The sequence below is a fragment of the Podarcis pityusensis genome (genome assembly GCF_964106645.2).
Source record: "Podarcis pityusensis genome assembly, chromosome: 4".
Classification (NCBI taxonomy): domain Eukaryota; kingdom Metazoa; phylum Chordata; class Lepidosauria; order Squamata; family Lacertidae; genus Podarcis; species Podarcis pityusensis.
Window position 1 is genome coordinate 55388533 of NC_138027.1, and position 27110 is coordinate 55415642.

At 41.7% G+C, this 27110-nt stretch overlaps 1 protein-coding gene across 3 annotated transcripts in view; it reads left to right on the plus strand.

The window, feature by feature from the left end:
• The window catches only part of LOC308476692 (adapter SH3BGRL-like), a 43900-nt gene extending 17042 nt beyond the window's left edge, over positions 1-26858 (plus strand). For 2 of the 3 annotated variants that reach the window (XM_081004496.1, XM_081004498.1), the window contains exons 4-8: positions 7198-7272; positions 8001-8093; positions 10012-10041; positions 20015-20151; positions 24443-26858. In XM_081004496.1, the coding sequence (XP_080860622.1) occupies positions 7198-7272; positions 8001-8093; positions 10012-10041; positions 20015-20110 (294 nt within the window). In that variant the 3' untranslated portion in view covers positions 20111-20151; positions 24443-26858. The remainder of the gene's footprint in view (positions 1-7197; positions 7273-8000; positions 8094-10011; positions 10042-20014; positions 20152-24442) is intronic. The other variant, XM_081004497.1, reaches the window with a different exon arrangement.
• Positions 26859-27110: the final 252 nt, after the last annotated feature.

Below are 27110 nucleotides of genomic sequence, written 5' to 3' on the forward strand. Positions count from 1 at the left end.
TAATGGGCGCCGTCAGGTGGGCAAAGTTTCGGATGAACTTACGATAGAAGTTCCCAAATCCTAGGAACCTCTGCACATCCTTCCTTGTTTTGGGTGTTTTCCATTCCAGCACCGCCTGGACCTTGCCGGGATCCATGGCCAATCCCTTGTCTGACAGGCGATACCCCAGGAATTCCACCTCCTTGGTATGAAACTGACACTTCTCCAGTTTCACCCACAGCTGGTTGGCTTGCAGCCTGCTCAACACTTCTCTGACGTCTCTCACATGCTGCTCCTCATTCTCAGAATACACCAACACGTCGTCTAAGAAGGCCACACAATTCTTGTAAAGCAAAGGCCCCAGGACATGGTTCATAAACGATTGAAAGCACGCGGAGCCTCCTTGTAGGCCGAAGGGCATAACTAAATATTCAAATGCCCCCAAAGGGGTGAACATGGTGGTTTTCCATTCATCCCCCTTCCTTATTCGTATCAGGTTGTACGCCCCCCTTAGGTCCAGTTTAGTAAAAATCTTTCCCTTCCTGACCCTTGTCAAAATGTCGTCAATCCTGGGCATAGGGAAAGCCACTGGTTCTGACACTGCATTTAAGGCCCTGAAGTCACACACAAGCCTCGGCTTGTTCGTGTTTTTTTTATCCACAAAAAACACTGGGCTGCCCCCCACCGCCCTGGACTCTCTGATGAACCCTCTCTTCAGGTTCTTGTCAATGAACTCTCTTAGCTCCTGCATCTCTCTGTCTGACATGGCGTACAGCTTGCCTACAGGGAGCTGTGCCCCAGGGAGTAAATTGATTTGACAGTCAAAGGGTCTATGCGGGGGTAGTTGGTCAGCTTCCCTTTCGCTGAAGACGTCGCGGAGATCTGCGTATTGTCGTGGTACCTTCACGTTCTCCGTTACTTCAGTCCCTGCTAGGGTGGCTTGGGCCCCTGCCAAACCCTTTCCCTCTTTGCAGTGTTCTAAGCAATGTGCTGAACCAAAAGAAACCACTCTCTGATGCCAGCCCACCAGCGGATCATGTAACGCTAGCCAGCTCATCCCCAATATAATGGGAGCTCCTCCCAAGGTGGCCACATTAAACGCTATCAGTTCGGTGTGCCTTGCCACCTTCATTATCATTGGGACGGTCTGCAAGCTGACTTCTCCTCCCAACAGCTCCCTGCCATCGATCGTGGTCACCTGCAGGGGGTTGCTTAAAGGGATCGTCTGTATCTGGTGTTCAGCTGCAAACTCTTTGCTCATGAAATTGCAGGAGCTGCCTGAGTCCAACAGCGCCTTTATCTTTAGAGGGTGTCCGTTTGGCAGCTCTAGCGCCACTTCTATCACTAGGGCGGGTTTAGGAGGTTCTGGCGTGGGCACTTTCACTGCTCTTTGGCCTGGCTGCTGTGCCCCGACGGTGGCAGCCAGGCGTTGGCTTTTACTTGCTTCGGTATTTCTTCCTCTCTTCCCTCCACAGCTCCTACCATCCCTTGCCATTCCTTCCTCTGGGGGCAGACTCTGGCAAAGTGACCTGGCTGTTGGCAGAGATAGCATTTCTGGGCGCCTTTTCCCTCCTTCTTTCCCCCCTCACTGGGCTTTGAAACTGCGCGCGCGCGCGCTGTTCCGATTTCCATCGGCTCTGCCGGCAGGAAAGTTGGCTCTGGAATGTCTGGAATGCGGAACTCCTTCCAACGTTCCCCCTTCCCTTCCCGCCTCTCCAATGCTCTCGCCTCCTGGCGCGCTCCTATGGTCAGCGCTGATTTGGTCAGCTGGTCCATAGACTCCGCCCTGGGCGCCCGGGAAAGTTCGTCTTTCACAGCCGAAGAAAGCCCTTCTTCAAAGAGCATTTGAATGGGTTCCGCCGATAGATCCCACCCCAATTTATGGATCAACATGGTGAACTCAGTCCAGTACTCACGGACAGATCGGCTCCCCTGTTTGCAAGCCATTAACTGTCTGCGGACCACTCCCTGTTCAATATCGCTGGAAAACATCAGATCCATGGCGCGAAAGAACTTCATCGTGTCCTTTAGGACGTCACTATTCGCTGCCATCAGGGGTCTAACCCAGTCTCTCGCCCCCTTTTCAAGATGCCCAATCACGAAAGCCACTCGTGATTCCTCGTCAGGGAATTCATCAAACTGCAGATTGAGGGCATATTGCATCTCTGTCCGAAAGCCATGATAGTCTTTGGGCTCCCCCCCAAACTTCTGCACCAATCCTGGTACCTTTCTGACGAGCTGGGTGTCTTTCCCCTTTTTGTCTGCATCCTGAGCCCTCCTCTCCTCAAGCCTCGCCGTCTGCAGCGCTAGCTGGACCTCCAACACCCGGTACCTTTCTTCCAGGCTTGGACCCGCTCCAGCTCCTGCTTCTCCGGTTCCGGCTGGGTTGCTCATGATGCCTTCTCCTGCACAAGCTGCTCACGAAGACTGTCGGAATGCTGTGATGGGACGATGAGCTGCTTGTGTGTAAAATCCTAGTCCTGCTGCTGTATGGGACGATGAGCTGCTTGTGTGTAAAATCCTAGTCCCTCAGAGTTTGGTCAAGTTTGCAAACCTCTGTCTGTAACGGAGCCCCTTAAACATGGCTCCGTCAGTCGCTGGCAGATTCCGACAGTGGTTGCTTTCGGAATCGCTTCCAACATAAAAGCTCCTTAACGGAAACACGTCTTCTGGACTCTCTGCGTGACAGTTTCCGGCGAGGAGTGGGTGTCCCTACAGGAGGTCCTGAAACCTCCCCACTGTTTTCGCTGGAAGTGTCTCTGAGCCATCCCTCCAGCTCCCTTTCCCTCAGCTCAGCTCCTCTCCCCCTACTGGTTCCCTCTTCAGCTGCTGAGTCTCTCCCAACCTGTGTGAGCCCTTTCACTTCCCTTCCTTCCGATGGCAGTTCCCTGACAGAAGCCTTTAAAAAGGCTCCTTCACGAGTCGGGAGGGCGCTAATGGTGCCAGCCGAGTCACCCATGTCCACGGGCTCCGTGCCCGTGGTTTTTAAGGGTCCCTGCGTCGCCGGCGCGGTAGGACCCAGCCCCTGCCGAGCAGACTCCCTCCGGAGCTCGGAGGGAGTCCGCCATTCGGCGATGGCGCCAACCCGGAAGTCCGAGAGTAAAAAGCTTTTAAGGACTAATTGATGCAGATCTTGCAATAAAAATTTGCTATTAATTTGTCAAAAGCCACCCATTTGCACTAATTTATAATGAGTACATCCTGATTTTTAACATTGCGTTCAGTGGGATATGGATTGCACCCAACTGAATATGGCAGCCAACAATTATAGTTGAATGAATGCCCCTTTCATTTTAGCAGAGCAGGTTCTGAATAACTGTACTTAGAACTTCTTAAGATTCTGAAATGTTGCTAGTTTAAAGCAATAATGGCTTTAATAGGAAACTTCATTAGAGGCTCTGGGTTTTTACTCCACACATAACAATAATACAGAAATACCAGGAATTTCCATTTAAGAGAAGCTATATGACCTGGTCCATCTAATCCTTGACTTTGCTTTTAAGTGAGATTCTCACTACTAGGTTGTCTCCATGTGGCATGATTTTCTATTATCACCCAAATTGTTAGGATCTTGGTCACTTAAACTTGATTAACCAGATCTTCATATCATCACAGTTCATGGTGCAAGTTCTGTGGAGCCCCCTGTATCTTTCTGCAAAAGAAAGTTCATTGTGCAAAACAACCAAATCCTTGGTTCACATAGGCATGCACAGCCCATGACTCTCCATTGCTTAGACTCTCAGCACTGGGCATGTGATCTGTTCTGTCCCAAAGGCAGCATTACTCTGCAACGTTAGTCAACATTAAAACTGCTTCTGCATGAGGAACTCCAGTGCTTTTCTGAACACACTGCTGCTCATTCGGATTGGCAGTGCCTCTCTAGGATTTCAGACAGGAGCTTTTCCCTAGTGCAGTGTGCATATGTGGGGTGTTGAACATAGGGCCACCTGCATACAAAGCATGAACTCTGTCACTGAGCAACAGCAACAAAATACTTGCATCTCAGGATCTCTAGCACATGGGCTACTTCCAGCTGAAGCAGAAGCCAAGCCATGTATAGGACAAGCAGGCAGCAGAATGTTGAAAGTAAGATGTCGAAGGTCGGGACGGGGGATAATTTGAATTCATTTCACATCTAAAGGCAAACCTACCTAATTCACACTTTTTGAAACAATATGAGAACTGCAACACAGCTAGCCTTCAACATTCACATTTTCCTGAATTTTACAATGCCATTCTCCAAGTAATGTTTACAAAAATATAACCTGGGGTAAAGTAGCCATAAAAATGCATATATTAATGAAAATAACATACACCAATGCACTTTTTTAGGGGAAATCACACTGAAAACGGCACAGAAATGTGTATATTTGGGAGAAATTCCCACAAAAATACTTATACGTTTTAAGGAGATGTACAAGGACTCCAAATCTTTTCCCCGATCAATGCCCTTTGTGGAATTGAAACCTGTATGTAAGCTACCTTATGATGTGCATGAATGGAGCAAAGATCTTGAAAAAATTACTATGTAAACAAATCTTTCCAAAGCCAAATTGTGACTCCCCATAGTTTCTCAAAGCATGGCATACTTTAAAGGGAGAACGACAAAACATGTTGTAGGATGTACAGAGGGAAAGGAGACTAGAAAAAGAAGTTGTAAGAGCTCCTGGTGACTGCCTGAGAAGTAATCTGACATGTCACCAAGCTGGTGTACTAAGTTAGAAGAAGATCCCCCCCCCCTTTAATACAAATATGTAATTTGAAACTAGAGTGGCCTTGTGGGGCAGCTGGCTGTGCTGAAAGGATGGAGTGACATCTCTGTTGTCAAGATTCTTGATTTTGGTCTATTAATGCACAGCAATGCACCTTCAATTTGTCCACTTCATAATACACAATGAGATAAGTTGTTAAAAAAAAATACTATGAAAGTTTTGGAGACCTATTTAAAGTGATAAGAGCAGTAGCCACAGAAGAGGCAGCCACTCAGAATGTTATAACGTTAAAGTACAGTGGAAGCTTGGTTCTCAAACAGCTTAGCTGACGAACAAATTGGCTCCCAAACACCACAAAGCCAGAAGTGTTCCAGTTTTCTAACATTTTTCGGAAGCTGAATGTCCGACGCAGCTTCTTCTTGAGTGCAGGAAGCTCCTGGAGCCAATTGGAAGCCACGCCTTGGTTTTCAAACATTTCGGAAGTCGAATGAACTCCCGGAACGGATTATGTTCAAGAACCAAGGTACCACTGTATCTTACGGATTGTTATTATTACAGTGGTACCTCGGGTTACATACGCTTCAGGTTACATACGCTTCAGGTCTTAGACTCCGCTAACCCAGAAATAATACCTCGGGTTAAGAATTTTGCTTCAGGATGAGAACAGAAATTGTGCGGCGGCAGCGTGAGGCCCCATTAGCTAAAGTGGTGCTTCAGGTTAAGACCAGTTTCAGGTTAAGAACGGACCTCCGGAACGAATTAAGTACTTAACCCGAGGTACCACTGTACTTGTTTATAATCAGCTTTATGATGATTATTTTTATTTTTAAGAAAGATATATTCATTATGCTAGAAAATAACAGCATATGGAAGCATATTTTTGTATATTATTACACACACACAAATCTCCAAGCAGCAAGAGATCTCAGTGTATGACTTCCTTGGAGCAAAGGTCAGCAGAGGGCAGCAGGGGTACATGAGGGGAGAAGCAGACTGGCTCTGCCACTTACCAGGACAGGGATATGGTGAGGTGCTGATGAGGTCAGGGGGGTTTCTTGTCGCCTGCAGGTGTGGGAAGCCACCAGCCTAGAGCTCCTCTTGCCTTGCCCCCTTGCTGGTGGACACGATGGTGCTGTTGTTGCTCCCTGTCATGTGCCGCTGTTGCTAGAGGCTCATGGTGTCTTTGTGATAAATGGCTTTGTTTACAACCAATAGTTAACAGACTTGGCCAAAGTCATTAAATTATTGAACCACTTTAGAAGCCTGCTTTTTCTGCAGAATCCCACTTGAGAGGTATGAAATCGTGGGCTGGGAGGGGACCCTAAAGATCATGCCTACACTAACCCCCCCCCCAAACAACTTACTTGTTTTGTTTGCTTCTACTTTTCTGCTCAGAAAATGATACAGTACTGAAAAACACTTTGCTTTGGGTTGTATCCATACACCAAGTTCTACTCAGGGTAAACCTAATGAAATGAATGTAGCTAAGTTAGTTATGTTGATTAATTTCACTGAGTCTACTCTGGGTATGACTAGCTTTGGATACAACCCTTTGATTTGATTATACTGAATGAATTAGAAAACAGAGTACCTTGCTGGTTAATGATCATACTCTGTTCTTCTGATATGAAACTGAAAGAAATGAGCAATCATTTCACTTTAGTGAAAGCAATCTATTCAATAAATATGCTTTATTAAAATAATTTAGGCATAGATCTTTGCTCTTAACTACTGCTGCCTACCTTTGATGCTTTTCAGTGTTGATGGAATTGAAAGCATCCTATTATGTTTTTATATGACTTTTCAAGAAACAAAAAGAAACAGAATTTAAATATGCAAGTGTGTATAAATGCACATTACATGATTTGTTTATTTACTTATATTTAGACAATTTATATACCATGTATTTGGAGTGGGGCAGAATCTCTAAACAGTTTAAAACAGCTTCGTCAATAACAATCAAATACAGAAAATACTAGGGGTGAAATATCACAGTGTAAAACACCACAACTGACAACAGTACAGGGCATCCTTTTAAGTATCAGAATAAAATATTACACATGACAAGCAACTTCAGAATTACAATGAAAATTACACATTTAAAACATAATTAACAAAATATAACAACATTCCCAATCACTTATACGATGAAAAAGAAACAAATGTAGTTATATTCTCAGCCCGCTATGTAATCATCAACACCATTAACCGTCTATCGGCATCTAAAATACTTTCCACTCAGGTCTACTCAAACACACTGTTACCTAGTGAACACACCAAAATCAAATATGCAAGCTCGATAAACCAATAAACCACTCTGCAGCCTCTCCCATGTCAGTCTCAGTTCCTCAATCAACAACTCACATGTCTACGCCACGAGACCCAGACAAACCTAGACAGATACTGACCTTCAAAGTAAGCAACAATACATAAGCCCTAAGTGAAACATTCAAACCCAGTACTTGCCCTCTCCACTTCTGAATATTGTTTGAATTCTTTATCACAGGAGGGAAGGATTACCGAGGAGATACCGACTGTGCCAAATGGTGAAGTTTCAGGAGAAGAGCAGAAAACTGAAGAAGTAATAAGATTTTTTTTTAAAAAAAACATCTCTGTATAACAACAATCACTTAAGTGCTTTTTTGGAAGCCATGTTGCCATCTCCCAGAAACTCTGTGTGAGTGCCAACAGTTCCCCAGCATGACTCAGATTGCCTGGCTGGCCACCGCATCAGCCTTTGCCAACTCAGTGTCCTGCAGATGTTGTTGGACTGCAGGTCCCATCATGACCCTTGGCCATCTTGGAGTCCAACAACATCTGGATGGCTGCAGCATCCTCATCCCTAATATGGAAGGAACAGCCTGACCTATGAGAGCTAAACGGTTTGAACTTGCCGCAACATTTCTGCTTAAAAAACGCAGGAAAATAGCTTGACTTTTAAAAGAGAAAGTTAACAATCATCCAGTGAGCACAATTACATGAGATTTGCCAAATGCATTTCAGAGGTGAAGAAGGAATCCGGAGTAGCAGTATGTGAATTTTCCATCAGCAAGGATTTCTGCATGTGCAACAGAATATTCCCCCTCCTGCCCCTGCACACCCCTTAAATCGGGGGCTTCTCCCAAACTTCTGAAGCAGATTTGGGGAGGGTGTAAATGAAGGGAGCAGTGCGGGAAATCTAACTGCAGGACCAGAAATCTTTGCACTGGCAGGACATGTTGGTTGAATACCACCCTAGATTTCTTTGGTTTAAATTGATTTTCTCTTCTGCGATGTTACTTGTGTTTTTCTTTTTTGCTCCGTTGCCAGGAGATTGAAAAGACAGAGGGAACTGAGGAGAATGAGGCAAACGCAGAAGAGGATGCAGAAGCAGATTCTGCTGAAGTGCCAACAGAAGAACAGGTCATTTCCTTTTCTTTTTTTCCCCTGCTTGCCATTTTTGTTCAAAGCGTCCTTCACATCTCTGATATCCAGGCTCTGAGTGCCATCCGTTGCTTTTGCAGCCAAAGCAGCACTACCAACATGTGAGAGGGAGGTATTGGCAAGCTTATGGGGTGAGCTCCGAGATTTGCAAAAGTTTTCCTAAAATCATCAGGGGGAGAACAGCCCAATGCTCAGTAGCCACGGACCATTGACTCACTCCTGGGGGTGAGGGCAGAATAGAAAACCTTAGTGGGGAGGGAGTAATGGAATGGAGTGGTTGGAATCCTGAAGAGGAAACACTTCACACTACAACATTTTGTTGCAGGTTGCACTTGTACACTTCTAAATTTTGCATAAGGATTGCATTCATTCGGGTGGCTGTGAGGACCAACAGCTGGAGGGCGACAGGTTCCCCAGCAGGGCATCGGCGGCATTCTCCTGTTGCTTAACCATCCACAGCTGCTTGTCTGCTGAGTAACAATCGGCTTCCCCTCACAGAAACCTTTATAGTCAGGCACCGGCAGCTGATTCCGAAGTGTCGCTTTCAGTGTATCTGCCCGCATGCTTGGAGAGGAATGAAAACCATGAGCAGCAGCTGCTACCTCATTAGAGAAATAAGACAACGTGGAGATGACTCTGAATTCCACTGCAGTAGAAATGCAGCAAACATGTAATTTCTGCGAGTGAAAAGGATGATTCTGCATATTAACAGACTTGTAAAAGAACTCTTTTTGATGGTTTGACCCTGCAGGGGCCATGGAATGGATAAATGCAGAGTCAAAATGATGCACATGTATGCAGAAGGAGGGATCTCGGGGGGTGGGGTGTCAGTATTCTCAGTTGCACCTGTCTTCTTTGAATGGCTGTCACAGATGTTCTGCATCTTTTGCCAGCAACAAAATCCCAAAGTCCCAGACAGGTGCTATTTTCTGGATGTAAAGTTATTCACTGGGCAGGTCAGATCTTAAAGGTTTCTTAAACATCTATCCTTTTCACAGTCATTGGTGATTATTGATACAGACACCACTGAATATAAGTGTTTTCATTAAGACGTTGGGCATTTATTATGTGGTGTTTTCATGCTGCCCAGACCTTCTTCTCATTGGTGGAAAAAGAATGCTTCAAGAGCTGGGCACTTCACTGTTTTGTGAGGGCCATCGAGAGAGGTGAAAAAATTCTGCTTTGCTGTCATTCCCCTGCCATTCCTCTTCTGACTTTTATTTTGGGACTGAACCAAAATGGGCTATTTTGGGGAGGCAAAATTGGGCAGGTAAGGGAGTTTTGCCAAATGTCCGGGGGGGGGGCTGAAATTCTCCAACACATTTTCCCCCCTCACAGAATTGTCTTCCGGGAGATTTTTGGCTCACTCAGTGTTGAATAAAATTCTGTTGTTTGTTTATATTGTTGGGTGAAGAAAGGAGAATGGGAAGGAATAAGAACAAAGCCAATTCCTTCCTTCATAACAGTGGTTAAAATGACACTGAACAGTATATTAGCTTGATTTATAGTTGCACCCAAAATCCATGGAGAGTGAAATGGTCAAATATTTGCCAAGCATTTTCCAGGGGAGGACTGGAATTCCCCAACAGATCAGGAGCAGCTGAAAAAAAAGTGCCAGAAGGTTATCTTCAATTAATTTTTGATTCAGCCCTGCTTTGTGTGCTTAAGATAAAGGGGGGAAAGGAACATTATGCCTTGCAGCATTCTTTAGGGTGTAACCCAATGCATATTTATCTGAGAATAAACACAGTAGTATGACTTTCTTCTGAACAAGCGTGTATAGACCCTCCTGTATAATAGATCCTAGTCTTTCTCAATAGTATTTTTTTTTTGTCATTGGTTGCTATCTGATCTTTTTTATTAGTCTGTTTTAAGGGATGGTTTTTCTCATTTGCAGGAAGAAGGCGAAGAACAGCCAGTGACAGAAGTACGCTCAAAAACTTCTTGTAGTCTGCACTTTGATTTGTCTGCTTGCTGACTAATGTAAAGCATTGCTTGACAACCCTCTTCCCCCAAGCTGAATCACAAAACCAAGTTATGACTGGCATCTAGCAAAGAATATTTATGTATGGGCCTGTTTAACTTCTGGGACCAAGGAATTCATTCTAACCATTTTCTCAGAGCAAAATGGCATGCGCTTGAACTGATGTACCCAGGCAGCACTTGGTGCACCTATGTAACTATGTGGACATTCATGCCTGCTTGCACACACCTGCACAGGGCACATCAGAGACATAGGTGTAGCTTTGTTAATCAGTCAGGTAGCAGGTAGCTTTAGGCTGAATTGAAGGACCTTGGATAGCTCCAAACAGACAACCTGCTGGGCCTGAAGCTCAGTGGAGACCTTTTATCCCTCTTGCACCAGACTTTCCTTAAAGGAACAGACCTCTGGCTTGGAGCTTCTCAGCCAACTCCTGCCTTGTGTGTTTACTATGTGTTTACTATTAAAACCAATTGAGGTTACAGTGGTGCCCCGCAAGACGAATGCCTCGCAAGACGGAAAACCCGCTAGACGAAAGGGTTTTCCGTTTTTCGATGCGCTTCGCAGGACGAAAATGTCTTGCGAGTCTTGAGATTTTTTTTCCGCTCCCCCCCCCCTTTTTCTAAGCCGCTAAGCCGCTAATAGCCTTTTAGCAGCTAAGCCGCTAAGCCTTTAAGCCGCTAAACTGCTAATCCGCTAAGCCGCTAATAGGGTTGCTTCGCAAGACGAAAAAACCGCTAGACGAAGAGACTCGCGGAACGGATTAATTTCGTCTTGCGAGGCACCACTGTATTTCCTGGGGTTTTTGTTACAAATCTTTTTTTTTTTAAATAATTTTTATTAACAGGCCAATCATATCACATTATCCAAATCACATTAGTTCCAAATTATACAGCCAAATTTTAAATTTTGTTGGGGGTACCCATACATCAAGCTCCACACGAGTCCAAAACTCCGAACGAGTCCAAACATCACTTATATTACTGCTTAATTAGACAGTTCTATCCAGTGCAATCTAGATAGTCCTTTATTACTTTCTTTCTCGTCTTGTTGTTATCGTATATTCCTTTCTTTGCAATCTCTGATAATTTTCACAAGCAGATTGAAAACAGGCATCCTCTGTGTGGGTTTTGTACTCTTCAAAGATCATATCGCTCAGGGACAGCCTCTGTTCAACGCTTCCATAAAAAAAATTAATCTTCGGTCTGTCCTTTACTTTTCTCAGGCTTGTCAAATGAATCACATGAATCAGGGGGCTCTGCCAGGTCGAGCTTGCGTTCCAACATTCCTTCTCTTTTGAACGATCCTGATTCTCCTCCCCCTGTCCTTCTTTCTCCGGCAAGCCTGTCTTGGCGAGACGCCATTTTTTAACTGCTTCATAAAAATTTTCCTCTTTCTCACCGTTCACCAATCCTCTCTCCTGTTATAATCCATCCCACACAGTTCTTGAATTCCTGCTTGTGATTAATAAAAACGCAACGATCTTATTTCTATCTGGGGTGAAGGGTTATTAATATCACATCGTGCAAAGAAAAAAAAAAAGGGTTTTTTCCTCCACCCCCCCCCCTTCATTCCAAACATACAGTCTCCTAGTGGTGATTCATCAGAAGATTTACTTATCCATCCGTCACTCCCGGTCACAGAGATCCATAAATCAGCAGTCTTATCCTCGAACATTACTTGATGTATGTGCTTCAGCTTCATTCCAATCATATGTTTCCAATTATAATTCCGAGCTGAAGCTAACCAGCACGCGCTAATTGGAATCGGCATCAGGAAGATCTGACTTCACCGACGGCTCGTGCCAAGTGTTTGGCACCCCCATCTCTCGGATCAGGGGATGCATTGTGAACACCGCTGGCAAAGGGAGCGCCCCCCCATCTCCGGGGGGTGGGTAGGAAGACTGCATACTTCCCATAGCAGCCCCTTAATTACCTCGTATGGGTCAGAGAGATGCTATTGTCGGCCATCTTCCAACGCGCCACCTGGTGGCCCCCCGTTACAAATCTTTTTTTTTTTTTTTAAATAAATATTTTATTGAAATTTTTAAGTTACAATATAATAATCAAACAAAATTATAACAAAACATAACATACTTTCTTATCTTCTTGTGACCTCCTCACATCTCCCGCCCCTACCTTCCATGTTAAAAAAATTTTTTAATCCAGCAAATTATCACCTTACTTCCATCCTCACTGTCTAATTATCAATTAAATTTATCCAACTGTTTGTCCAAAATAAAAATTGTTTTTTCTTACATTTTCTTATCTTCCTACTTCTCTTCATCTATTTTGATGGTGCCAAATTGTTTATGATCAAGCATCCTGCTTAGCATTCATACAATTTGCAATGTTTTTGCAAGTAAATCTTAAATTTTTTCCAATCTTCTTCTACCGTCTCCTCTCCCAGATCTCGGATTCTGCCGGTCATTTCAGCCAATTGCATATAGTCCATCAGTTGCATCTGCCATTCTTCCAGTGTGGGTAGATCTTGAATTTTCCAGTGCTTCGCGAGAAGTATCCTTGCTGCTGTTGTGGCATACATAAAGAATATTCGATCCTTCTTTACCACCCCTTGGCCCACCATACCCAGAAGAAAGGCCTCTGGTTTCTTAGAGAAGGTATACTTAAATACCTTTTTCAGTTCATTATATATCATTTCCCAGAAAGCCTTCACTTTAGGGCAGGTCCACCAGAGGTGAAAGAATGTTCCTTCCTTTTCTTTACATTTCCAACACTTATTATCAGACAAGTGGTATATTTTTATAAGTTTGACTGGTGTCATATACCATCTATATATCATTTTCATTACATTTTCTTTCAAAGCATTACAAGCAGTGAAGTTTAGCCCAGTAGTCCACAACCTTTCCCAGTCCTCAAACATGATATTATACCCAATGTCCTGTGCCCACTTTATCATGGCTGATTTTACCGTTTCATCTTGTGTGTTCCATTTTAACAGCAAGTTATACATTCTTGAAAGTACCTTAGTCTTAGGCTCTAACAATTCCGTTTCCAACTTCGATTTCTCCACCTGGAACCCTAACTTTTTGTCAAGTTTAAAAACTTCCTTAATCTGAGCGTAATGTAACCAATCTCGCACTTTATCTCTCATTTTCTCCATACTCTGCAGTTTCCAATTATCTCCATCCTTTTCTAGTATTTCCCAATACTTTGGCCAATTGGCCTCCATGTTGGGTCTTTTTCGGGCCTTAGCTTCCAATGGTGAAAGCCACCTTGGTGTTTTATTCTCCAGTAAGTCTTTATATTTTGTCCAGACATTAAACACTGCTTTTCTGACAATATGATTCTTGAAAACCTTGTTAATCTTAACCTTGTCATACCATAAATATGCATGCCAACCAAAAGCATTGTTAAAACCTTCCAAATCCAGCACATCAGTGTCCTCGAGAAGTAGCCAGTCTTTTAACCAGCAGAAAGCTGCTGATTCATAGTAGAGCCTTAAGTCTGGCAGGGCAAAGCCCCCTCTTTCTTTCGCATCTGTTAGTATCTTAAACTTAATTCTGGGCTTTTTGCCCTGCCAGACAAATTTAGAAATATCTCTCTGCCACTTCCGAAAGCACTCTGTCTTATCCACAATCTGTAATGTTTGGAACAGAAACAACATCCTTGGCAATACATTCATCTTGATAGCAGCAATTCGGCCTAACAAGGAAAGTTTCAGTCTTGACCAGCTGTCTAAATCTCTCTTAATTTCTGACCAACATTTCTCATAGTTATCCTTAAATAAACTCAGATTTTTTGCTGTTATGTTTACCCCTAGGTATTTAACTTTCTTAACCACATTTAACTCTGTCTCTCTCTGAAACCGTTCTGACTCTGCATCTGTCAGGTTTTTCCCCACTACCTTAGTTTTCTGCTTGTTTAATTTAAATCCCGCCACCCGACCAAAGTCTTGAATTATTTGTAATGCTCTTTTCGTACTAGATTCTGGCTCCTGCAGGGTCAAAACTAGGTCATCTGCAAAAGCTTTAAGTTTATATTGTTTCACTCCGACCTGTATTCCTTCCACCAACCGGTCTCCTCTAATCATATTCAAGAGCACCTCCAGAACTGAGATAAATAACAATGGGGAAATAGGGCAACCTTGTCGTGTTCCTTTTTCAATTTTAAACTCTTCTGTAACCACATTGTTAACTATCAATTTGGCCTTTTGTTCTGAATAAATTGCGTCAATCCCATTTTCAAAACCCCGTCCCACTCCCATCCCTTCTAAGTTCCCTTTCATAAATTTCCAAGAGATATTGTCAAAGGCCTTCTCCGCATCTATAAAAATTAGCACTGCTTTTATGTTGACATCTGTTTGCAAGAGTTCCAAAATATCGATAATGTTCCTTGTGTTAGCAAACAAGTGTCTACCTGGGAGAAAGCCTGCCTGATCTTTATGGATTACTTCATTTAGAACTTTTTTAAATCTACTTGCTAAAATGTCTGCAAATATTTTGTAATCCACATTTAAGAGGGAGATGGGACGGTAGTTCTTGAGTTGTGTCTTTTCAGCTTCCGATTTTGGTATCAATGTGATAAAAGCTTCTTTCCACGATTCCGGCGCCTTCTTCCCCTCCATAATTTCATTGCTGACCTCCATCAGTGGTTGTATCAGATAGTCCTTCAATATCTTGTAATACTTGGAGGTCAGCCCATCTGGCCCTGGAGATTTGCCCAATTTCATGTTCTGAATGGCAAACTCAATCTCTTGTGGTGTTATTTTACAATTCAGGATTGATCTATTTTCTTGTGACAATTTTGGTAGTCCATTCTTTTCCAAAAATTGTTTAATCTCAGCCTCGTCTTGCGGCCCTTGTGTATATAGTTTTTTAAAGTATTTCTGGAAGCATTTTCTAATATCCACGGGGTTCTGAATGTTTCTTCCTTCAATCTCTAAATTAGTAACTGTATTTAGTTTTTGTCTTTTCTTCAACTGCCAAGCTAGCAGTTTCCCACATTTATTTGCAGATTCAAATGTTTTTTGTTTCATTAGTTTAACTTTCCACTCTATTTCCTGGTTTATCAATTTAGAATATTGTGCTTGGTATAGTTTAATTTCTCTCAGAATCGGCTGTGACTTCGGTTTAGATCTTAACTTCTTCTCTAGTTCTTTAATTTTCTCCAAAATCTTGTCTTTTTTCTCATTTTGTGTCCTTTTCTTTACAGCATTCTGTTGTATCAAGAACCCCCTCATCACGGCCTTACTTGCGTCCCAGATAATTCTTTTTTCCACTGAAGTGTTCAAATTTATCTCAAAATAATCCTTCAAAGCTTTTTGGGCCTTCTTAATGATTTCCTGGTCTCTAAACAAGTTGTCATTCATTTTCCATCTAAAGGAGCCGGTTGGTAATAGTGTCATATCCATCTTTACCGCGTTATGGTCGGAGCAGGTCTTTGGGCAGATTTCCACCTTTCTGGTCTTAGGTGCCAGACCTCTAGATATCCATATTTGGTCGATTCTTGTCCATGTCAGTTGGGCTTCCGAGAAGAATGTTCCTTCTCTTCCCAAGGGGTTCTTTATCCTCCAAATGTCAATCAAGTCCATATTGTCAGTCAGTTCAAAAAAAGTCTTAGGTAGTCTGCCATCTTTTGTCACATTTTGATTTTGAGACTTATCCATATTAGTTGAAACCACGCCGTTCATATCTCCCATCATAATGATGTTGTCATAGTCCAGATAGTCCAGGACACTCTCATGCAACTTCTTATAAAATTCTGATTTCCCCTCATTTGGTGCATAAATTCCTAATATCAAAAACTTCTCTCCTTGGTGTTGTATCTCAATTGCCAAAATTCTTCCATGTTCATCTTTAAAAAGGAATTTAGGTGACAGGCTCTCTTTTGCATAGATCACCACTCCTCTCTTCTTCACTCGGTCCGAGGATATAAATTCTTGGCCTAATCTTTTATTTATTAGCACTTTTCTGTGTAGCCTAGTCACATGTGTTTCTTGCAAACAAATAATGTCCAATTGTTCTTTTTTCAAAATATGGAATATTTTTTTCCTTTTCTCCGGAATGTTAGCGCCATTTATGTTCCAACTCAGAAGTTGCAGAGACATCCTGAATAAATCTGTTATTTTTCAAGGGGTGGTTCCTTTTTCTCTGAATCTTCAGTGTCCAAGGGTGTAAGTACAGCAGATGCTCCAGGCCCAAATGGTGTTTCAATTCCTTTCTGTAGGTCCTCTCCGTAAGCAGTCAAAAATTTATCTCTGTCTTCCAATGTTTTGATTTTGACCTTCTTCCCTCTAAAGGTAAAAGATAATCCCTGGGGAAATTCCCACCTAAAGCTGATTGCGTTGCTCCTCAACAATCTAGCCAATTCGGAGTATTCAGATCTCAGGTCCAGCAGTTGTCTCGGGATATCTTTATAAATTTCAATTCTTCTACCCAAAATGTCCAGTGACTTTCCGTAGTGCAAGCCCAAAATCTTATCCCTTTCCTCCTTCGATCGCAAAGTTATCAAACAGTCTCTGGGCTTGTCTTTCCTTGCAAATTTCCCAAGTCTAAAGGCTGACACAATTTTAAAGTCCTTCTCTTCTATAAGCCAAAACTTGGAAAACTCTTTGGTCAGGAACTCAGTTAGATTCCCTTCCTCAGCTTCTGGAATTGACCTTATCCTTAGATTATTTTCCCGATTCCGAAGTTCTATCATAGATAGATACATCTGTTGCTCTCCAACCTGTTTGCAGAGTGGCTTTACCTCTTGTTCTAATTTTTCAACTTTTTGACTAGTAGCCTCAGCCAATTTTCGATTTTCTACAGTGTCCTCAGTCAACTGCCCAATTGCTTGTACGTTCTGTGCCACTTGTCCAGTTATTTGATTTAGGCAGGCTGTATTTTGATCAATCTTGGCTGTTTGTTCATCTGCTTTCTTATCCAGAGATTCTACTCTTTTGTCCAAAGATTCCAACCTTTCATAGATTTTCTCTAGAATTGAAGCAGTTGTTCCTGAAGCCATATCTTCCAGTTGCAGCTGCTCAGTTTCTTCTTCCGCTGCCGACGGTAAGATAGGTACGGATGATCTGCGTGCCTGTAAGGCCGAGGTTAAAGTTGTTTGTCTAGTTCTTGGTCCTCTTTTTCTTGTGCCACTCATTCCAAAGTTATCTAAAAGTCAAGGTCAGTCTGAATTGTTCCCATGAGAGAGTAGCAGCCCAGAGACAAACAGTCAAACAGGAGGAAAGGAAAGAGAAAGTAAAATAATGTCACTGCTATTGGTCCCAAATCCTCTAGAGGGGGCTTGAAATGTCTTGAGGGAAGAAGTCAGATCAAATAAGATCAATAAGGTTGATTTTAAAGTCCCAGGACCTTCAAACTAATGTTTAGCAGAGTTGGTATTAGTAACATAACATTGTTTCTGACAAGTGCTAGCTAGTATTTCAAAGTAACAAATCTGTAAAAGCTCAGAAAGTTACTAGTCCAGATACACAATAGCCGAGTTTGCAAACTGACAGCTCTTCTGTTCTCTGGGCAGCCCAAATACCTGGGTTTCTCAGTCCAAATTTGTAGTTCCCACAGAAGAAAATTAACACAGTTCAAATAGAAAGTAAGTCCAATAAATATATCTTTTCTTCGTCTAAAGGTAGTTCCAGTGGATGCTCAGATCAGATGATTTAAAAAGCCTCTACAAAAGCTCCACTTCTCCAGCTCTTTGCTTTATAGTTTAAATAGCAGCGGAAGACGGACTTCCTTTTAACGTCTCTCCGCTTTCAGCCAATTTTCTTTAGATTTAGAGTCCAATTTATAAAAGTCCCTCTTTACTCACGGGTTGTAGCTTCTGGTTCCGAATTTTTGAGGAAAAAAGGTCAGCGCTCAATGACAGCAGCTGCGCGGCTTCACTCTGCAGAGTAGCGATCAACTCACAGTGCCACAACCCCCTCTGCGATCCGAGGCTCCTTACGTGGTCTCTTCAACGTTTCAGAGGTCGCTTTCGGCACCCGCCGAGTCCCACGTCCACAGGCTCTTGCTGCCTGTGGTTTTTCCGTGCGGGTCTCCGCTTTGCCGTAGCGGACGACCCAATTCCGCAGAGCTTCCCCCTCAGCACTAGAGGAGGACCGCCATTGCCGTTTCGCGCCGCCTCCGGAAGTCCCCCGTTACAAATCTTAACCATAATTTTTTTGTGAAAATCAAATATTGTTTTATACCTAGGCAATGCATCTGCATGCATCTTCTGCCTTTTTTTTACTTTCTGGATTCATTTTTTCCTCCTAATACAAGTCCACTGCAGACCTAATGCTGCTGTTAAGATAAAATTGGCATTCTAGGGTTGGTGCAAGAGGACTGCTAACGACATTGTTAGGGGCACTCCAAGTGCAAGCAACAGTGACCTACTTCTTCATCTTCTCGTCTTTTCAAACCAAAATTGCTTCAGGAGGAAGGAATTTAGAGCAGAGAAATGGTGTGAGAAGAAGGGCTTAAATTGGGGAGGGAGATGAGGGCATACATGCCCAGCCTTCCCACACGGAATATTGTCATATGTTGGTATTGGACGTACTCTTCATGGGACATAACCTTAGATTGGGCCACAAAAACTGCTTGTGAGTTTGGACACATAACTTGAATAACAATGTTTTGTTGCATCCTATTCTTATATCACTGTGGGGATGATGGAGTTCTCTTGGTGGAAAAATGCAGAAGGTGCCACACAATTTAATACTCTGCTCTTTCCTCATTATGGTCATTCTTATTTATATAACACCATCCATGCACATGAAGCTTTACAAAGAATGAGAGAATGCATTCCTGTCCAAAATGGTTTACAATCTAGAAAAATTGCGTAATAAAAGAACAGAGGAAAGGGAAGAAAATGGAGGCAGGGTAAATTGGGTAAACTGGTTCCCTTTCAGTTGTGTGCTTCAGCAACACATTGAGTATGCAAGACACTCTGATGTAGACAATGCCTCAGTGATATTTCATGCTAGGAGTACCAGTGCACTATGGGGCAGAATATACCGCAAATGCCCACACATTAATCTATGCAAATGCTGTGGAAATGAATAGGAGCAACACAATAGCACAACTTGCCTTTTTCATTAATTTGCTAGGTGATGGAAAAACAAAGACATGTAGACTAGATTATGTGTGGTATGTAGATAAAAGTCAAATACTGCCTTCTGAATAGGGAAAGTAGACTCTAGAATAAGGTTAACAGGCGTCCCCGTTTCCCGGGGACAATCCCCAGATTTACAAATCAGTCCCCTGACAAAATCCATCTATTTAGTAGGAAGTTGAAAAGTGTCCCTGGATTCATTGAAAAATATCTGGTAACCTTACTCTAGAATAGCTTTTGCTATTGTTTCCTTCTAACAGATATGAAAAAAACAGTAGATCAGAATCTAACTTGAACAATATTATTCTGATTTGTAGCCACATACACCCACTAAGATGTATACACTCTTTCTCTCTCACACACACCCAGACACTAGAGAAAGAAGGCATAGACTACTGTTGAGTTTATTAGTTTGGCTGAATTATGCTTCTGCTCTTTGATCATTAATCATTAAATCTAATGTGGCTTGTCTGCATATGTTAATGAAGTAAAGAATTCAACATTCAGCTGCATTAAGTTTTTATAAAAGCTTGTATTTCTGTTTAGAAAAATGAAATGTGCTAGCAACACAGTATGGCTGCAAATGGAATATGCACCCCACCTCCAAATTGAGCTTTTCCTTCTCGGAGAATTACACATGATTTATGTCAGAAAAATAGCCCACCTTTTATAGAAGGATCTGTGATCAGGAGACTACGTTCTGCCCACGCACCTTTAAAATTGTAGCAGACTTTGCATTGCAGTATAAGGTGCTTTCTCCCATTTTCTGAGGGAGCAATATGCATGTCACATTTAATCCACTGTTTCAGTAGTTGCTTCTTTCCCTTCCCATATTTGAATGTTCTCTCCTTTATATAAATAAGGAAACAGAGGCAGCACAGGAGGAGGAAGAGGCAGAAGAAGAAGAGGAAGAAGAAGAAGCGGAGGAGGAGGAGGAGGAGGAAGAAGAAGAATCTTAGTACAATTCTATTATGACTTTTTCCTTCAGAAGACTGTTCAGGTAAGTTTGCTGGCAGCTGCCTCATTTCAGCCTTTACCTGAAAATACTGATAGTTTCAATCCCTGCCACCAAAACTTTAATTTGTCTCAAAGGGGGAATAGAGAATATTTTCCTTGCTTGTTTTAAGCAGACAATAGTAGGTGTACAATCTGCTTACATGCCTTCATTTATTTTTCCAACATTGGGTGGGATTTGTATAGCATTAATGGGTGATAACTAGAGCATGAGCCAATTAATTTAATCCACTTTTTTCCATCATTCCTAGTGGCAGAGAAACACGTATATTCCTCTCTTGTTGAAACTGATGGGGCTAAAAGTGTAAACAACTGGGTTATTTATCTGGATTGTTTCCATAGGTTTTTTTTTATAATTATTTTTTATTGATTTTTCCATGTATACTTCTAACAGTATATCTTTAACAATTTTCATATTTCTCCCCTTCTCCCCTGGACTTCCCTCATACTCCCATTTTGTTTTATTTCCATATTGTTCACCCTGTGTATTGTTTCCCAAAAATTTTCCCAATACATATAGTCTTATTTTTTGTTGTATACAGTTGTGATTGTTTACTCAAACCCTGCCAATGAGTCCATTTCTTTATGTTGCCTCTTCATATATGTTGTAAATGGTTCCCATTCTCTTTTATAGTCTTTGTTGTCCTTTTCATGTACTTTTTCTGTTAGTTTTGCCAGTTCTGCATATTCCATAAGTTTCCCTTGCCATTGTTCTTTTGTTAGTATTTCTTCTGTCTTCCAAGTTTGTGCTAATATAATTATTGCCGCTGGTAGTGCATTCATCTTTATTGCTGCTATCCTTTCCATCAAGGAGAGATTCATTCTATTCCAAATTTCCAAATCTTTCTTAATCTCATTCCAAACTTTCTCATAGTTGTCTTTATATAAATTTAAGTTTTTATTAGTAAGCCAGATTCCTAAATATTTGACTTTTTTGTGAATTTCTACTTTTATAATCTCCAATTCCCTTTTCTCCAGTTCTGTCATATTTTTGTTAGTATTTTTGTCTTTCCTTTATTTAATTTAAATCCTGCCACTTGCCCAAACTCTTGTACTGTATTTTTTCTAAAGCCTTAGGGAGACATAGTTTTGGTTTGTCAACTGTGGTTACCAAGTCATCTGCAAATGCTTTCAACTTAAATTCATTTCCCCCCGTTTTTATTCCCACAATCTGCTTGTCTGCTCTTATGTTTCTGTTCAAAACCTCCAGGACCAGAATGAATAATAAAGGTGATAACAGACATCCTTGTCTCGTTCCTTTTTCTATTTTGAATTGGTTCGTTATCACCTGGTTAATAATTAGTTTTGCACTCTGTTCTGTATATACAGCTTGTATCCCTTTTATAATTTTTTTCTCCATATTCCATCACTTTCTTTATAAAATCCCAAGATATATTATCAAATGCTTTTTCTGCATCTATGAACATCATTGCTGCTTTTTTCTCATTTCTTACTTCTAAATACTCTATTACATTTAAGATATTTCTTATATTATCTTTCATCTGCCTACCTGGAAGGAATCCCACTTGGTCTGGATGTATATAAACATTTAAGACCTTTTTCAATCTATTAGCTAAAATATTAGCAAATATCTTATAATCATTGTTCAATAATGAAATGGGTCTATAGTTTTTGACCAAGGTCAAATCTGTATCTTGTTTTGGAATCAAAGTAATATAAGCTTCCTTCCATGATTCTGGAATTTCCCCGTCTGTTAATACTTCATTCATTATGTCTTTCATTGGATTTACAAGCTGTTCTTAAATTTTTTATAATACTTTGCTGATAATCCCTCTGTTCCTGGTGATTTGTCCACCTTTATTTGATTTATTGCCTTGGGGATTTCTTGATCTGTTATTTGTGTATTTAAAAATATTATCTCTTCTTGTTTTATCTTTGGCAGATGACTCTTTTTTATATATTCCTGTATGCTGATTGCCTTTTCATTTCTTCTTTTGTATAAATTCTGAAAATATTTTTAAAAGACTTCCCTTATTTCTTTTGTTTTATCTAAAACTTTCCCATTGGAATTAATTATACCTATATGATTCATCTGTTGATTTCTCCTTAATTGCCATGCTAACAATTTTCCAGGTTTGTTTGCATGCTCAAAGAATTTCTCTTTCATTTTTTTAACTTTCCATGTTATTTCTTCATTGATTATCATTGAATACTGTGATTGTAATAATTTTATTGCCTGTTTTATTGATTGTTTATTTGGGTTTTTTCCTAATTCATTTTCTTTCTTTGGTATAGCATCCAAAATTTCTTTTTTCCTTGCTTCCCGGGCTTTTTTTTTTTACAGCATTTTGTTTCCATAGTTTTAAACAAGAGAGTTTTTGTAGAATTGTATGAATCAAGTTTGAGGGGCGTTTTGAGACAGAATGTACTTTTTTAAATCAGCAAAGAAGCTCCATATTCGTACTCTGGTGAGAGCATTCTGCAGCCATTTACACTGAAGTAATCCATGGATCCCAATGACTTTCTGTCCTGCTTGTGACTGGACACTCAACATTAATCAATATACTCCTTCAACCTGCACCCATGGATATACAGGAAGAACTGCATTTTCATATAATTTTCTATTTATTTCTTGGTTACATTTATATATTACCTTCTCTCACAACAACCCTGTGAGGTAGTTAAGGCTGAGAGATAGTGATGGGCCTGAGGTAACTCACTGAGGTTCATGATGGAGTGGGATTTGAAACTGGGTCTCCCCAGTCCTTTCTTTGCAATCAATAAGACTTTATGTATGTGTCATATCAGTCTTAATTTTGTACATCAGTGTCATGGTTGAATCTCACATGGTTGCCACCCAGAATTGCAACATCTTTGTTATCTTAATTTACACTGAAGCCCTGATGTGACCGAATTAGTGTCAGGTCACCCAAAGTCTTAATATAAATAAACGGAAGGTATGCTTCCTCCTTGCCATTATTTTTGTGCACTTAAGCACAATATATGCTGTGATTGGGTGTTTGTGGCATGTGCATTTTCTTTATTGTGTTGCCAGTCAAAACAGTCATTTGGCAGACTAATGCCATCTAGTGTTTTAAAATGAGGTTGTAAAAGAAAGTAGGTGGTCCAGCGAAGCACACTTCTGACACTGCCTGGCACTCACGCCTGGAACATCAGGTTAATATTTTACAGAAATATTAAGTCAGCTCTCAAAAAAGAACTTGGTCAATGACAGGAAAGTCATTCCTATTGTGTAAACATAATACGGTCTGCACTGCCTGTTGACTTCTTTTTATGATCAGATACCATTTTAAAATTAATTTCCAGCAGTGCTGTTAGATTAAGGTCACCAGACGTCCCCGTTTCCCGGGGACAGTTCCCAGATTTACAGATCAGTCCCCTGACAAATTCCTATCATTCCGACTCATTTCAATGAAGTGTCCCTGGATTCATTGAAAAAAATCTGGTAACCTTATGTTAGATCGTCACTTGAGCCATGACTAACAGGGTTTGTAGCTGGCAAACCAGCCATAGCTGGGAAAAAGGCACTCCTAGCCCCTGAGGCCACCTGAGCTTCCAGTTCCCCAGTGTTGGATCTAGGAGTACCACCAAGCTAGGAACCTTCTCTTTCCAGGGAACCACAGCCCCATCTAGAACAAGCCATCTCCCCACCTCCTGGACTTGATTGTTTGGAGCTGAGTTGGTCCTTTTGTACATAAAGCTGATGTTGGATGTATTGCATCAAATATATGTCAGGGACTGGCAGGACACTGATGAGTGTGCACCGGGGGAAGGGGGCTGGAGTCTGACTTGGGAGAGGAGGGCAGTGATTTGTGGGGAACTGTACCAGCCATGAGGCAAGAGTTCAGAGGCAGGGGAAGCTTCAGAGCTGGAGGGTAGGGCACTGGAGGAAGAGGCAGGTCAGGCAAGTGAAGGGCCAGGTGCTTCCCCACCCTCTCCTGTACCACTGTCTTCCAGAACCAGGAGAGAATTGAAATGAGAAGAGCAGAGGCAGTTCTAAGCAGGCATAGTCTCCGACTGCATGTGCACAGCCCATAGGAGGAAGATCATAAGCTGGTGGAAGGGCTATGTGCCCTTGTTGCTGCAACTGCTCTATAGAGTGCAGACTTGGGAATAGCTGCATAGACACTAGGTTGGTGTGCGTGGGGTGGAGGGAGGAGTATTCATAGCCATGGAAACTACTGTAAAAGTGTCAGCTTTGACAATAAAGAGCTAGCTATCTGCCGTGTGCATTCCTTTTGCTAGGGAGAACCCTTGGCAATATATTAAATTTGGGGTTTTTTTTGCCCCCACAGGAAACAGAAGCCCATGGCATCACTGCAGTGTGAAGATAAAAGCAATCACTTCCCCTCCACAAAAACACCATTGGCTTTACTCTCCAACTCCAGATATCGGCATAGATGTCACCTGAGACATCAAGCAGCCCTGCAGGAAAATCTTTATATGTTGTGTCAAATGGGTCTTCAGATCTTCAGAACTTGATGGCCAACGAACACTGTGGGTCTGACTTTAGGGTGTAGGTTTCTGTGGGCAGGGACTGTTTCTCTCTCCATGTTTGTGCCCTGCCAGGCACACGCTGACAACGCTCAGAGGTGATGGCAAGGCTGAACGGAACTGGAACCTGCAAGGAAGCTCCACCTGTATGTACCATAATGACCTGCTTGTTTCTAAACTAGCCTTTGAAGTCGGTATTCTTTCTAATGTACAGCAACTGAAATAAAGCACATTTCATGTTGACTATCTGCTTATTCCCTACAGGCATTAATTTATCATAGTAAATAAGAAAACTCAAAGTTATGCTTGTAGCCTGCATGGTGCCTTCACTTAAGAAAAACTTCTCTGTGACTGATTGCCTTCCTGAGTCTGTATTTTTGTGATAGCCCTGTACAGTATTAGATTATATTTTCATTATTTCATTGTTCATGGATGCAGAGAGCTTTTCAACAGACTCTGAGGATATTTGCTTACTTATCTCCCCCCCCCCCCTTGTGCCACTGAAAAGCTATTTTCAGCTCTCCCTATGACATGTATTTGGACAAGAACTGCAACTAATCGGTAGATGCAGGGCAGTTTTTTAATTCTCTTGCAATTATTTTGAAAACTGCAGTAGGCTGCGAGAAACTTGCACTCCATTGGGAAATTCTTTTGTGGGAACCCTAAGGAAATTAACAAGCGCTGTCAAAAAGCTCGTTCTAGCATTATGGTAAGGGTGTATACAGAACAAGCGTCAAAATACCGCATATGCTTTATTGCAGATTGATTTATGTTGGCAGCTACAGATGGGAACAGCAAGGAAATTAGACAAGATGCATGAGACGTTTGCATAGGATCTCCCAATTAAAAACAATTACAATTGCCACAAGGAGGGATTGGATTGAGACCATGGGATTAAAAAAAACACATTTCTTTTGTGCAGTTTTTCTAATTTCCCCCCTCTACCACTATTAGCCCTCCTGGGCAAAATGTACAGATTCCCACATGCTGCCTGTATGCTTTGCCCAGTTATGTAGGATGGGGGTTTTAACTGGAAAAATAGGATGGGGGAAAGGGTTTGAAATACTTCCCAGTGTAGTGGCCCTGATCCAAATTGGGCCATTGCAACTGCTGCTAACACTTCAAAAACATAGGACTTCCTACTCATCACATTTAGTTTGTCCTTGATTCTGGATTCTCCTGTTGAATTTCCAGGCACCATTAGACCTTGGCAGTCATCTCTAGCTTGGCCTAGATGATTATGATAGTTGGACACGTGGCTTATATTTGAGAATCAGGGGCAAAACCTGTCAGCTCTCTAGCAAGGCAGTTTTCGTGCAGTTATAGCTGGCATGATATGTTTGTTTGTTTTTAAATACTAGTTATTGAAGTGCCAAAGCCTTGTTTAGGAACACTTATGCTTTTAATAAAGACCACAATACAAACCTGGCTTATAGCTCAACAGTCCATTTACTCTAGGATAGTCTCACTGGAATCAAATGCGATTCCTTTACAGTAAGTGGACTGTGGCCAAAGGAAAGCTTTAATTCTTTCTCTAGTGGTGAAGCATTAAGTACTTTCATTGAACACCTATGGCAAAAGCATTGCATAATTTATCCTAGAGGTGCTAGGATAGCCTTGGCTTACATTATCTTCTTAACTCCTCCGAATAAACATTTTATTCTTGTTTTGCATCAGTTGGTGATATTGCAAGTTCCTGCTTTCCGATGGATAGTTCTATCTGTCCTGGTCATTGGGAGTCATTATAGCCCTCAAGTATACAGTCGCGATGTGTTAACTTCCAGTGCCGGAGAGTATTATTTTGATGAAAACAAAAGCAATTGTCACTGCCAGTAGCAGGGGTTGGGTTGGCACAAGTTTACCATGGGCTGTACACTGTCTATAATCAGCTTGAATTGTAAAATGTGGGGGCAACATTGAACATTTTTTAAAAAAATAATAATCTTGGATATACACTTTAAAGCCCTGGACTTAAAGACTTGGTAGACCATGTGTGACGGTGTTCTAGCCTTATCCCTTTTTTGTTACACACATTTGCCTGCCTTTGACTTGAGCTACTAGCAGCACACAGGTGCCAAACCACATTGGCAACCACATTGTCTGTAATGGCTGCACTCTGTGTTATTTTGTTTATTCCTCCCATAGTGCCTTTGTGTTAGTGTAAGAGCTGATAGAGACTTCAGTGTACTTAAAGAAAACAAAACCTTTTTCTATCCACCTGTCTGTGTTTTCATTTATTTTCACGTGTCAAAGAAAGAAACATTCACCCGTAATTGAAATTACTGTGGAAAAATCTCAAGGGAATTCTTTCTCCGTTGAAGAGAATTACATTATGTTTGCTTTGAGAAAGTTGAAGAAGACAAGAAACTGCCTTACAGGCAGACCAGACCATTGGTCCATCTTGCTCACTTCTGTCCACACTGACAGCCCTGCAACTCTCCAGGGTTTCAAACAGGATAGTCCCAGTCC